The following is a 14,675-nucleotide window of genomic DNA, read 5'->3' as shown; positions in this document are numbered from 1 at the left end:
GTTCAGTAAATGTGTTGATGGCAATTAAAACAGCAATGTGGAAAACATGTTAAACTGGTATTTCATCTAAAGGCTCAGTTAGCTTTATTCACCATATAGTTTGCAGCTGTAATCACATATATAACATTAGTTTGGTTTATAGGCTTGTTTGGATTATAATTTGGCCTTTTGTGTGTTTCAACTCCATAAACAAATGTTGTTTATAGAGTTGAACCATTTAGTCAATTGATAAACAATTAGTCTATCGATAGAAAAGAACAGAAATTAAGTAATTTTTTAAGCAAAAATGCCAAATGTTTGACGGTTCCAGCCTCTCATTTGCGAGAATTGCTGCTTTTTGACTTTATGTGATAGTAAATTGAATATTTTGGGGTTTTGGACTTTTGGCCGGACGAAAAAGTCCAATTGAAGACTTTATTTTGAGGTTTTAGGAAATTGTGATTAGCTTTTTTCGCAGGTTTTTTTTTTTTTATATAGACCAAAGAATTAATCAACTAATGAAAAAAGAATAATTGTCAGATTAATTGATAATGAAAATAATTGGGTGCAGTCTAAATTATTTTGCTCAGTGTTTGCAGATATGTAAACAATCCTTTAACAGCTAAACATTCAGGGAACACTGTGAAATTTAACTGTAAATGTATTATTTTAGTTAACACTGATAGGAGTGTAGGACATTTTGTCCTAATTTACTCCCAATAATGAATTGATTGATTTGCCAAATTGATTCAATTTGTGCAATAAAAAAATGATATAAAATAGTTTTTGTCCCAATTTTCCAAATTTAGAATCTACATTTGTTTTGTTTTTTTCAAATAAGTATCACATGTATTCACTTTTCATTTACATTTTTTTTTATCTATTGTGTTGATTGATTTTATTGAAAATCAATAACCTATATTTAAATGTGTGAATAGCAGGTTCCACTGTTGTGTTTTGAATAGATGTCATTGGTATATATTTCCATTTGAAAAGAACAGAATAAACTAAGAGGTTTCCTTTATGACAAGTAACACAGAACTGTATATTTTTGAGTCTTATTCAGATCACGTGCTTAATGCGGTAAGTTTTCTGGACAGTGGGTTCCTTATTTTAAAAGCTCAGGCCCAATGATACAGTGTAGTATCATAAAATGGTAAATTTAATGAATGTTATTGAATGACGACACGTGTAACTTTGTGTACTTAGAAAACAAACCAAACGTGTTCCGGTTTCGTGCTGTCAGTCTCGCGCTTGACGCTGCTGTAGCTGTACGTTAGCTATGGGACGGAGGCTCTGCAACAACACAGCAGTGGTGTTTTAGGTCGTGTTAGCCACTGACAGAATGAGATAAGATGGATAATGTAACTACGGATTCGCCTGCGGCTGAAGAGGACGAATGTGGCGACTCGGAGGTTTTATGTTTGATGAGAGTCGGAAGAAATTCAGACTGGCTCCGCCTGCTCGAAAACACAGAGGTGCAGTTTGCTAATGTTAGCTAGCTTAGCAGACTTAAATCTGCCTTCTTTTAACCCCCAAAACTTTTTCACGGCATATTGAGCTTTCCCACTTAAGATACGGTCTCCTGTAAGGTTTATATTTTCAATTTTTCATCGAAAGTATCCGCCTGTTTTAAACGGCTGAAGAAAACGCCTTGTTGTTAACATTTTACGAGCTAACAGGTGGTATTTCTGTGTGTCATATTGTTGTTTTTGACTGTTCAGATCACCGTCGGACGTGGTGTGGATGTAACCTACCAGCTGTTTTCTCCAACTTGTCCCTTGATGATCTCCAGACTGCACTGTACTTTTAGGCAAAGGGAAGATGGCCAATGGACAGTGACAGACAAGAAGGTAGCCAGGGATCTGATTTGGTCCATTATGAATATTTACACTAGTCTTGCCAATTTGCTGTGCTGTATAAACTCATTCAAAAGTCCTCTATTAAGCAAATCATTAAAAATAGACCAAAAAAAGTAAAGACATACCTACACAAGCATGCCCTGTGCACCCACCCACATACATACTTGCATACACAAATATTTATGTTTCTAATTTTATATACTACTATATACTCATTTTGTTTAGAGGTCAGGTCCACAATTTTTGAAGTCTGTCTTAAATCGACAGTTAGGCGCCCTTATGAACATAGAAACTGGTTTAGCTCAGCATAATAATTCCTCCTGTTCATACTGACTATTAGAAGATCTCCTCCAACTGTGCCTACAATGTAAGTGATGGGGGACAAAATTCACAGTCCTTGTTTTAAGAAAGAATGTATTTAAAGGTTCCTGTAACTTCAACATAATACAAAGTCCTTCTTGTCTTATCTTTTATTTACTTGTCAGTGTCATTATGAAATTTCCAATATCGGTTACATTTACTCAGTTATGGCAGCCTGCCAGATGAATTTTAGTGCCACAACAATCCCCGGCCTCATTTTTAAAAAAAGGATTCTAATGATTTCCACACAGTGTGGTATACAGATTTTAAACTTGTGAAAATGAAGGCACATGGTATTAGATTGATACCTGGAGTTGAAGTATACAGTGCATCCTTACATGAAACCCACCAACTTACACAGCTTGATTCTAGTGTGGATCATTTCTGTAGCTCCACAGTCCTCTATAATTAGTGGGTCACCTAATATATATAGTCAAGAGTGAATCCAAAATACATTTATGGCCACCATTTAAGTGTGAATTAAATGGCATTTCCTAAGCAATAAATATGCATAAATGTTCCTTCACATCTTTGACATTTCCATCATTTTAGTCGGGGTTGGATAAAAACAATTTAGCATCTTAAACTGAGTCAAACACATTTTTAAATCTAGAGACATGTTCTTGATATTCTTGATATTGTTATTCTTGGTGTATAAGTACTATATTTAACTGGAGCTGATGAAGACAGTGTTGTTTTCTTTCTCAGAGTCTCAACGGTGTGTGGGTGAATGGAAACCGCATACCTGCTGAAGAAGCCCACCGGCTGCGGCTTGGAGACTCCATACAGCTCGGAGTACCTGTGATTGAAACCAAAGTAGAGTTCGACTACTTGCTGGTAAAACGGCCACTCAGAGACATTAAACATTGCCTAGCAAAGGGACACAGAGAAGGTGCCAGAGCATCACAAATACCCAAAAAGCCCAAGAGGAAGTTGACCGTGGAAGAAGTTGAGCCGTCTACCTCAAAGCCCAAACTGTACCGCTGCTCATCTGCAGACAAGTCTTTTGCACAGCCCTGCCCTCTGTCTCCAGTGAAGCACCACCAGCGGCTCAGTCACACCCAGGAGGAAACTGGTCCCAGTAGACAAATCCAAGAAGTAGACCGATCCTCCGATGGCTCCAGCATTCTCTGTGACCTGGACAACTTACAGATGTATGTGTGATATCATTATATCTGAGTCACAGAGCTAAGTATCAGTTTTTCTGAATGACTTAAAGGCTACAACTAACAGTTGTCTTTAATCTTATATATTAATCTGCCAAATACTTTACTGTATTTGATGAATCTTTTAGTCTATAAACTGTCAGAAAATAGTTTTAAAAATGCTCCTTACAAGTTTCCAGAGCCCAAACAGCTGCTCTTAAACCCAAATATTTTCAGTTTGCTGTCATGTAAGACAACAAAGCAGGAAATCTCTAGACAGTTTTCCTTGACAAATGACTTGTGACTAGTGACTCATTTATTATATAATATTTCCAGAATCCTGAAACACTCCTCTGTCTGTCCTCAAAAATGATTTTATCTGTGAGCTACACAATGAAAAAGATTTTTAACCCGTTTCCAAAGTTGCGACTCTATTTCTCCGTTTCAAAAAAAGATGGAAGCCGCAGGTAAATTATCTTCTCACTTTATTTGTACGATGCAAGCAAAACATAAACATAAGAAAATAAAACGATAATAATGGAAAATAATCTTTAATTTTTTAACATTGTTTTGCAGTTGTACAAATTTTTTTTTTTTTTTTGTTCTTGTTGTTATGAATAGAAACTTAAATTTCTCTGGTGTCCTTTCATTTATTTATCTCTGCAGGTACAGCCAGAACATTCTGATGCTGAGGGAGCAGGTGGACGACACCCAGAGGCAGGTAGCCTCTCTGGGGGGGGAGCCCCGACGGGCTGACCCGCTCAGAGAGGAGCAGGTCAAGGAGCTGCAGGGGCAGCTGGAGACGCTCAGAGCCAAGATGCACAGGATGGAGACGTTAGAGAAATCCTTCAATGAAACTAAGAGGCAGCTAGAGGTGAGAGGCTTTTCAGTAGCTCCTTTCACACAAAGGAATATGAATAACCAGCATTTGCTTCTGATGTGCAGATTTGAATAATGCTTTTCTGTTGTTCAGTCATTGTGGTCATTGACTTTTCGAAAGTTTGCTGTAAGGTATTTATTATGTCAATCATCATTATCAATTTAAACTTAAATTATATGAAACTATTTTGCAAATTTGTACAAAAAATATCTTTGTATACACAATAAATTACATAAAAGAGAAAAGCCAAAACAAAAAATATATTGTCATGATCGCAACTTTAAAAGAGTGGCACATAAAACTGAAACTTATCTGCATTTCTAGAAAACACTCACAATGAGTGAAAGAAATGTTTTTGGTGATTTAATTGAACCAACCCTCTAACAGTTACATGCTCTTCACTTATCTATAAGACATTTAGTCTTGTGTGTATCATTATGAAACATTTAAAGTTCTACGTTTCTTACTCAGAATACGCAGAAATTGTAAATGTTTCTGGATGTCAGACTTCCTTCACAGAAAGGTTGTGTGACATTCACAGATAAGGCTGCATGAGTGAATGATATCAGTAATTGTCGTCCCCCCCCCGTAACAGAAGCTTAAAATTTCTCTATCGTTTGTTTTGTGGGTCAAGAGTTTTTCCAGAGGTTATAAAAAGTGTTGTATTACATTATAACAAGGCATGGAAGTATACATGATCCATAAGAGCACAATTTTAACAAAATAAAACATTTTACTCAAAGGCACAGAAAACACAGCACCAAGAGGAGCTTTTGAAAAAGCAGTTGGAGGAGGCTTTGCAAGAGGTACGTAGCAAATTGGAGTTTTTATGTATTTTTAAAGAAACACTAATACAAGCAACAAGACACAGCATTTATAATGTAAAAATGTGAGATATAAACATGGTAAAATGGAGTGTTTTAGAGTGCTTATGTATGCATAAAATGGACTTAGATTTGTGAATCTGTTTTCAACATCCTTAGCAAAAGAAAGTAATCGGCGAACTTGCCCTTTCTCGACAAGGCTTTGAAGAGATTCTCTTGGCCAAAAACAAGGAGCTGGAAGTGACAAAGGTCTGACGCTTTATCCACAGTCATTTAAGCTTTATCTTTTGCATAGTTTTGCTTGGAATCAGCAGAACTTTATTCTTTTTTTTTTTTCGTAGGAGGAGAAAGAGAAGGCGAGAGCCCAAAAAGAGGAAGTCGTAACCCAAGTGACTGAAGTTCTGGAGAACGAGCTTCAGTGCATCATCTGCTCGGAGCTCTTCATTGAGGTAGGATTCAGAGCCATTTGGTGTCAGGAAATGACATCTTCCCTTGTCTCATTTTAGGCATTTTATTCCCACACATAAATCTTTCTCTGATTGCACAGCATTTACAAAGGAATAAAACAGGCACCCAAAACTGTCTTTGACTCCCTGAGTTACTTCAGGAGATGCACACAAAAAGTGAACGCCTTTCAAAAATAAAACAAACCTTGTAATCTGTATTGATATGTTCTACAGGCTGTCATCCTGAACTGCGCTCACAGCTTCTGCAGTCACTGCATCAAGCAGTGGCGCAAAAAGAAAGACGAGTGTCCCATCTGCCGACAGGCCATCCAGTCTCAGACCCGCTGTCTGGCGCTGGACAACTGCATTGACCGCATGGTGGAGAACTTGAGCCTGGATATGAAGGCGAGGCGGCAGACGCTCATCTCTGAGAGGAAAGGTGAGAGGTGCGTTATCAACAGCGTCATTAGTATCCTGAAGTTAAGACAGTCAGAGGAGTGGAGTTGTAACAAGTTGAACAGAAGCTCGATGATATACAGTATATACACAACGTTCGGGTGGTGGGTGGTGTAAAGCTTTCAGTGGAGACTGGAAATGAACCTTGATACTCTGTTATCTCCTACATTCCTTTGCTAAGTCCCATATTTGGTTGGCATTAATCTGACACTATTGTTTATTTGTCTCCTCAGATAGAGAGCCAAAGCACATGCTACAGTATTATGAACTGAAACCTTGGTCATTTTAATGTAATTAATTACATAGTGGGCATACAAAAAGTGACAGCTCCCATGAAAATTTACCAGCACGGCAGTGTAGGTACCCACGTCATCGTATCGGTTCGTTCCATATCGACAACATTCACCAACACTCTCATCTAAAGTGATTTTTCCAAGTTTTTAGCTGAAATCTCTCCTGTCTGAAAACCTCTACACGTTCAGTTATTAAAGACATGTTTAAACTAACCGCAACTCCCTGACTCCCCCAAGAACTCACCTCTTTTGTCGAGCCGTGACGTTTAACCTGAGATGGTCAATGTTTCATGGGAAATGGTGTTTGTTAAAGGCTTCAAAAAACAGCCTTTATACCGTATTAAGACATATGGAGTAAAGCAGGAGTTGTGCTGTGTTTCGAAGCTGGATTTCTAGTTAGTAGAAACATCAAAGTCATTTTGAATGCATTTTTCTTATCAGAATCAGTCAGAATCCATAAGTTGAAGTTTCACTTTGGTTTTCTATAGTTATGTTGTGACAAAATTCTCATATTAACATACTACATCTCGGTGGACAGTTCTTGTGAAAGAGATATAACAAGTCATATGGGACCTAAATCTGTGTCAGCCAGAAGTCTTAAATACTCAACAACATTATGCTTTTTGAGAATTTGTTGTACTAAAGCACTTGGAAAAGATGCAGCATACTTGGTTAGTATCACACTCGTGTACAAGTTACCACATGGATGACCCATATAGCATTAATATCTGACTGACAGCCGTGTGCGATGGTGTGCAATACCACATTCATCAGATCAAATGACAGGGCAGCCTTGACGTGTCTGGGTGAGCTCAGTGACTAATGCTCCTCTCGCTCTCAGCAGCAGCAACTGCAAGGTGCTCGACCCCCCGTGGGTGCAGTGAAACTGCTCAGAGGCTCTCGAGCAGTTTAAAAAAAAAAGTGGTTTTCTGGGTGTAAAGCCGATTTACTGTCAGTGCTTTCAGTCTTGGCCTTCTACACGATTTTGAAAAAGGAGGCGTGCAGGTGGGTTGACCAAAGTTTTCAACACAAGATGGCAGCACAAAGAGGTTGTTTTTATTTCTCTTTCTGTTGCATGATATTAAGAAATGCTGGAATTAAAGCATCAAGTAAAATTTGATTCAATATCAAGAGCAAAAATAAACATATGGGATTGAATCACTTCTAACTATGAATGTTAGGTATATGTGCTGCACTTAGGGAATATATTCAGGCTTATTGATCAGAATACAGATACAAACTGTTAAATTGTAAGTTTGTCAACTTTATTTCTGTTGCACCTTTCAAAACCACAATACACATCAAAATACAGTAACATAAAATATAACAGAGAAAGAGAATTAAAACAAAATCAAATGCCAGTCATTACAGGAAGGTTTTTCAAGCATTTTTTTTAATGTGGCACTGATTCAGCCTGATATATCTTCTCCATCTGTGCCACAGAGCTCCATTGTTGTCCAAAAATGATTTAAAAAAACATGAATGAGCCTCACTGTTGCACTGAGTGACATGTTCTTTCATTTGGGTTAGGATTATTTTTAGCCAATCACACTTAAATCATCCTGCTGCCATAAATACTCACTAGAGCACCAAATGTGTGTTCATCCACAGCTGAAAGTAGCTCCCAATAAATACAGTTTACTTCTATTTAATGAAATATTTTGCTGAGAACTACAGTTCTCAGCTGTTTTAGGAGATTATTTAGCCTTTTTTAAAAGTGCAACTAAAAATGTTAAGTGAAAAAAATGTTGTGTTTTTTTTTTTTTTAAGATTTGCATCGTCAGTAGGAACGAACAGGCTGAAAGTCAAAAAGTATTGAGAAATGGATTGTCGGGTTTGGTCTTTTCAAGGACTCATCCTTAAAAGTCATGTGAAGGACTTGAAAGTGGCTCAGTGGGATGATGCGTTTTGTGTTTGTTCGCCAGCAGCTGACTCCGCAGAGGTGATGGTGATCCACGACGACGACAGCAGCGGGAGCAGCGACAGTGACGGCAGCATGGTGTCCATAGATAGCAGCCTGAGCTACAGCAGCCTCAGCTCTGTGGTGTCCGTGGACACAGACAGTAGCATCCATGTGGACTCCAGTTCTTCCTACAGTGGTTACTCTGATGACAGTGTTGATGAGTCTGAAGATTAGCCCTTTTTCTACTTTGGGCTGTAATGTGAATTGGACTTTTTCAGTGTTGATGTTTGCATTTCCCTGGAAAGTTTCCGGGACCTTTATGATAAGTACGTAAAGTTTGGTCTCATCATGAGTCCAGGAACCAGAGTCAGCTAAGGTTTATGTTTTGTTTTTTTCTTTTTGTAAAACTATCAGTTGTCTAATTGTCTTTATTTTCAACAAAAGGAATAAAGTTTCTTCCTATGCATTATCACAGTCACTTCCTGCCTCTATGTTTTGAAGCACTTGATGACTTTATACAATCAGTGATGCGTTGTTGTTCAGGTACTTATGAACTAGTAAATCTTATCTAGGTCAAATAGAAAGTGTCTTTTGAGAATGCCTTGGCTTCACAAGTTGTGATATGTAAATGAATGACCTTTTATTGGAGAGAGAAAGTAGTGTTTTTGCTTTTAGTCCATGAACTCTCTTTGCAGTAAGCCATTTTCCAACCTGTCAGTCAGCTACAGGCTTCATTTCTATGTGTAAAAAAAAAAAACAATTTAGGGGTGTCTGTCTGTCTTTTGTATTCTGTCAATGAAAGGCAAAGCCGCCCCCCCACACACACATGAGAAAAAAAATCTAAAATAAAAAAAAATGTTTTAATATCAGCTTAGACTTGAAACTTGCTTGCGATCAATTTTGTCAAATAGGTTGTCACACTGTGATGGAGGCACACTTTAAAAATAAATCTGCACTTGCAACTTCATCACTACACATCAGTCATGTAGCTTTGACAAAAATTAAAGCAGACATGTTTGTGGTAGATTGCCAAATGTAGCTGTGCAAGTTTTCATTATGTTGTGAGAAGAATAGAAACCAATGGTTGGTTTAACAAAGCAATTAAATATAATAAAGATCTTTCTCAGGAATCTGTTTTAGTTTGTTTTTTGATCCAGCACTACACTAGGGCTTAAAAAAAAAAAAAAACTCAAATCAGAAATCAAAAACAAAATGATTTAAAGTAAATTAACTAAAATTCTTTAATCCATAATAAATGTGCTTCCAGAGGTGCACTTGCTTTAATCTCTTAAGGAAGCCATGTCATGTGGTGGAAAATTTGTTTTAAAATTAAAGCTGGACACAGAAAAATACTTTTTTACATGCTTGGGCCCTAATAAAGGAAAAACTGCAGTACAAAGCTACAAATTTTAGTTTTGATTTTATTTTTCTGCAGCATTTTATCACCAAACTGTCACTCTCACTCAATGAGCTCCATTCAACACCCATCCCCAGGAGAATGTCACTCTTCTTGTGAAATATCCTCATAAATCCCATGACTTTGGCCAAATCCTACATTAAAAATCACATTTTTTGTAGGAAATTTCATCATGAGTCCATTGATACAGGTTTCAAAGTGGTCAGACTTATAGTCTAGACATCAGAACCATTTGTTTGACACAAAGACCATGCCTAGAGATTGCCTCCCCATTGGTTTACATTGTAAGGTGTGATGTTTGAAGCCGATACCATTAACGCCCTGGGAGGAGATAGCGTTTCTTGGGGGTCCAAAATTGGCACAAAGTGAAGACTACAGTGTAAAGAAACTGTACTGAATTTCTTGATTCCAACTGAATCACCAAAAATGTTAAATTTTTATGTTCTTTTTAGTGTCACAGTGTGAATCTGTACCCTGAGGAGAAGTTGCACACTGGCCAAACACACACTAGTTTCTGCAGATCTATAATTTATTCCATCCAACAGGCAGTATAGACTTGTAGTTGTAGGTGAGTGTAGCCAATACATCACTGCACTGCAGCTCAAGGCCTCTGAGGCTCAGTGGTGTTGGAGTTGGAGCATATTAACTTTATTTTACTTAATTTTAACTTCCATTTTTCATTCTTGCACATACTTTTTTTCACAACCACATGAAAACCAGCCTGAACTGCTCCATAGATTAACCATACACCAGGTGAAAATACCTTCCTCCACCACCCGGCCAATCTTTACAGCTCTGCTTTCCATTCATCAACATGCCCACCTGAGAGTTAAAGAGTTGTCCGCCTGGCACACACAGGTTGTTGCTGTCGGCCAGTGAGCAGCTCCAGATAAGCTATAGTGCTTTGCTGAAAGGCTCCTGGGCTGAGGAGCATCAATCACTTCAGCTCTTACTGTTCCTGACTTACATAAACAAGCACCTGAATGTTTTCTTCAGATAGTGTGAGAAATAAATAATACATAGTAAGCAAAAGCTAAACAACGTGCACAGTTGTTTAGCCTATATTTCATTTTTATGTGAGGCTACTTTCTGAGGCCTTTTAAATGTGCCAATAATCATTGTCCAAGACAAAGACGATTTATTGTCATTTTTGTCACTATTCGGACAAGCTACATATTACACACAAATAGCATCCTGTATCTTCTTGAAAAGTAAAGGTCATGAGATCATCAATAATCTAACCAATATTATAACTCTAAACCAATCACTGCTGGTGTGAGAGTGGGTGTAGCATTCAAAAATAGAGTTTCATCTTGGAAAGATGACCTTTTTTTTTTGATAAATCCTTAAACACAAGCTGCGTTGCCAAGCAACTAATGCAACATCTCCTTGGGCTCTGAAAGCAAATGGAAGTGTGATGTGATGGCACCGACCCCAGTGGTGAGGCAGGAGATAATGCACACAGTCTACTGTACATACTGTAGACTATGTTGGACCACTGCTGCTGCTGCTGCTGCTGCTGCTGTGTTTGTGTAAAATCTCCTTACTCAGTCTTCTGTAGGGGGCTCCACCACATTGTACCATGAATAATCACCTCATAGAGTCACTCTTATCCACATGAAACAGCCTCCATTCAGTAATATGGACGAACCAACACGCTGCTGCACTGTCAGTTCATTTGTTGGCAATTTAGTAAGCATTGTTCTGAAAGCTTGGTGGCATACATGGATATTTAAACCTTTAATTAAAGCAGGTTATGCTTTATTTTACAGTCTGTAATTCCCTGTGAAGTGTCCTGGGTGTAATTTAGAGAGGTATGGAGAAAATAGAGCCAAGTTTTGAGACAGTGAGAGTTTAGTTAGTAAAAAAAAAGTAGAGCTAAACATTGATTTTCCAAACAGCAAATACCCAATGATCTTTGAAAAACCCCAAAAGACTCTAGATGGGAAAACAGACTGTATTTCCTAATAATTTCTTACATAAATGTATCTCATTCTTTTATTACATTTCTCCTGTGAGACAAAAGCAGTTCATGTTTTCATATTATTCAGTACTAAATCGTGTTTGACAGCTGAGTCATGCCGAAACAATGGACATGCCAGCTTGATCACTTCACCTGTGCAGTTCTTGTTTGGTGCAGATGCAGGAATACCCAACACTGTGATTCATGCTTCTACCCAGAGAGAGTGCACTGGAACAGCAGCTTCCAGAGTGAGCTCGCCTCCTGTGCTGTGGATGGCTGATGTCACGCCAGTCCATTAAAGCAGGAGTAGCGAGGGAAGCGTGTGTCTGTCGGGCCGCATTACATGAGGACGACAGTGATGGACTGCCTCCGGGCTACAGTTGGAGCCTCATTCCTTCCGTTCCAAACCTCCATGCGACTCTTGGAGCAACCTCATGATGTCAGTAACAGCCACCTCTCTCTCTTTCAGTTCGCTTCAATGAGCTTTATTAGCATGAAGGTTTTGAGAACAATGTTGCCAAAGCATCAAAATGCAATTTTTCCAAATATTTGGGCAGTACAAAATAACAATAATTCACTGTCCTTCAGGTTGTGGCATGTTGATACATATTGGGCAGTAAGATATGTCCTGTCTCCTTCTTCTTCATTGAATGTTTTACATTGTAGGAGGATGTGCATCTCTGTCTCACCCTCACCTGTCGAACAGTGACCACATATTCTATTTTCTGTTGGTTGCCATGATTTTTTTGTGTCGTCCTTTTACGATTGTGGTCACTGAGCCTGTAGTTGTTTAGATCTGTCTCTGCTTTCTATCTCTGACAGTACAGAGATATTCTGCTAATTCATCATCTCTTTTAATGGCCAGATAACAGTCTAATCAACTTTGGCTTTTAGTTTCTTGTTTCCAGTGTTCCAAATAGGTTTCTTTACATTGTGTTATAATTTGGTTTACTCTGATTGATGTTTGGAAAGCAGTGATGGTGTGAGACTGGTCAGAGTGTGTCTGAGAGGGGGCAGTTAGTCTCAGCACCAGCTGACATTGAGGACTCTTTTCTTGGCTCAGCTCTTAGGCTTGGAGGGCTTTGAGATGGAGAGTGTCTAGGGGGCTGGATTTAAGGCCATTAAAAAATTTGAGTTTTCTCTTTTGAATGTTAAATGTATCTGCAGAATTCTTTTTTCCATTCATTCCTCCAGCTTCTCAAATGTGCAGATTTAATGTTTTTCTTTGTCATATATGAGAAAAAAACTATATATTGTTGTGTTTTGGACTGTCGGTTGGACAATTTAAGCAATTTGAATGCATCATCTTGGGCTCTTCAGGGTTTTAATGAGCATTTTTCCCAATTTTATGATGTTTTAGACAAAATAATTAATTGAATTACCAGTTATTTCTTTAATTTATCAGTAATAAATACATTTTTAGTTGCAGCTCCAGCAAAATATTACATCATTACAGTCTAAAGATAATCTTCCAACTGCTTCCTCCCACATCTGATGATGTCTTGTTAGAAAGCTTTTGCAGAGCAGCAAGATTCTCTGCTGTAGAATGGATGACCATATTTTTCATAATGTAAGTGATTTTTTTATATACTCTATAGACTGATGTCTGGTATAATTTGACTTGGTGTGTTTTTTAACCAACACACAGATGTCAGATTCAAACGGCATATCCTCCAGGTCAGATAATCATCTCTTATCAACTCAATCTAAAATATTCCATTTTGTGCTCCTTGTCTGCAAACTGTGTCTGTCTGAGAGCCGTCATAGAGACAAATAACAGTCCGCTCAGAGCTGTGTGGAGCCAAACAACACGCAAGGCTGATTCATGGAAAAGAGCTGTACAAACTGTAGCACGCACACGTTCTTCATACAACCTACACGACCTGTACAATATCTCTCCTGCTGCAGGTGACGCCCAAATTCTGGACTCCATTCATCATTTCAGTTCTGGAGATTTTAAAACACAGCATGGCACAAATGATGTAGCTGGCCAAGGCCTAAGATTCATTATTTACACTACATGCATGGTAAATTAACAAAATGTTGAGGCTATAAGTGATGTTTTATTTAGATTATTTTAATTCATGCAATTTTATTTATCTGTCATCACAAAGGAAACTGAATTTTTATTTATCTCAGTGTTTCTTTACAGCAGATGTGTTTGGTGGATGGGAATAGCCATGTTTAATGTACTTTTCACCTCTACTTGTGTTATTTAGTAACAGTCAGGATTCCCTTAAGCTGGTATTTACTTAGATTTGTACCATCCTATACTGTAACTGTGCACTTGATTTGTGTTGTTGTGTGTAACATGGGTGGATTCACTCCAACATGCTCTTATCCAAAAGGCCCACGATCCATATCTGTGGTCCATCTGCCAGCTTTGTAGAATCCAAATGTTCTTCACAGCATGATCAAGCTGCAAGCAGCTCCAACACACAGCCTCCTGCAACACTGATGTCACACAGACCTAAAAACACAATCACTAGGCACACTTAAAGTTATCATTTTATGTCCAACTGTCCAACTATTATTTATTTTATTTGAATACTTAATATACAGTCTAATGCTCATTTTGTGTTTTCCCTCTGGTTCCTCTCTGTCGTCCTTGCATTAACTAATTAATAGAAAAACGATTTAAGGTAATTCATAATTATTGATAAAGAAATATAAAATTTTATCTTTTATCTTAATTTTATATATATATATATATATATGTATATATATGTGTGTGTGTGTGTGTGTGTGTGTGTGTGTGTGTGTGTGTGTGTGTATGTGTGTGTGTGTGTGTATCTATATATATGTATATAGATATACACACACACACACACACACACACACATATTCTTGGAGCCATTTCCGCAAAGCCTGTATGTGAAAATGGCTCCATATTTCAAAAACACGCGTGGCGCTGCATGACAGACGTTGCATTCAAGTAATGTCGGAAATTCTGCATTCCTACCAGTAACATTTATCAAAAGATGCCGCTGACATGGAAACTCGCGATTTTTAAACACGACTTCTAAATCTGTAATTTAAAAAACATAGCAGAAAACACTGTGCATATTAAAAGTATAGTTTGGTTGCAGCATGTTTATCCTCGAAATACGTTGGTGCTGCTGTGAGACAACCGTCAGGACATAAAAG

The 14,675-nt window shown here is 37.9% G+C and overlaps 1 protein-coding gene across 5 annotated transcripts; it reads left to right on the top strand.

Moving 5' to 3' along the window:
* The first annotated feature begins 987 nt into the window (after positions 1 to 987).
* rnf8 (ring finger protein 8, E3 ubiquitin protein ligase) lies at positions 988 to 8,617 on the top strand. Of its 5 annotated transcripts, none has more exons than XM_044329534.1 (9): positions 988 to 1,062; positions 1,704 to 1,832; positions 2,910 to 3,355; positions 4,013 to 4,220; positions 4,970 to 5,032; positions 5,210 to 5,299; positions 5,392 to 5,499; positions 5,731 to 5,935; positions 8,171 to 8,617. In XM_044329534.1, exons 1-9 carry the CDS (start codon positions 1,003 to 1,005, stop codon positions 8,380 to 8,382), a joined length of 1,521 nt encoding a protein of 506 aa, XP_044185469.1. In that variant the 5' UTR covers positions 988 to 1,002; the 3' UTR covers positions 8,383 to 8,617. The 5 variants fall into 5 exon arrangements, with proteins under 5 accessions (XP_044185469.1, XP_044185467.1, XP_044185468.1 ...); XM_044329532.1 differs by lacking the exon at positions 988 to 1,062 and adding an exon at positions 1,093 to 1,457; XM_044329533.1 differs by lacking the exon at positions 988 to 1,062 and adding an exon at positions 1,094 to 1,457 and having other exon boundaries at positions 8,174 to 8,617.
* The last annotated feature ends 6,058 nt before the right edge of the window (positions 8,618 to 14,675 follow it).

The sequence above is a fragment of the Thunnus albacares genome, chromosome 16, assembly GCF_914725855.1.
Source record: "Thunnus albacares chromosome 16, fThuAlb1.1, whole genome shotgun sequence".
Taxonomy (NCBI): Eukaryota; Metazoa; Chordata; class Actinopteri; order Scombriformes; family Scombridae; genus Thunnus; species Thunnus albacares.
The sequence above is the reverse complement of the archived record's forward strand: the minus strand, read 5'-3'. Positions and strand labels throughout refer to the sequence as shown.

Excerpts from the sequence above, each read along its gene's own strand:
- rnf8 (XM_044329532.1), top strand. The coding sequence starts at position 1,335 with ATGGATAATGTAACTACGGATTCGCCTGCGGCTGAAGAGGACGAATGT. Across the intron at positions 5,300-5,391 it reads AGGAGCTGGAAGTGACAAAG|GAGGAGAAAGAGAAGGCGAG; the intron begins GTCTGACGCTTT and ends TTTTTTTCGTAG. Across the intron at positions 5,500-5,730 it reads GCTCGGAGCTCTTCATTGAG|GCTGTCATCCTGAACTGCGC; the intron begins GTAGGATTCAGA and ends TATGTTCTACAG.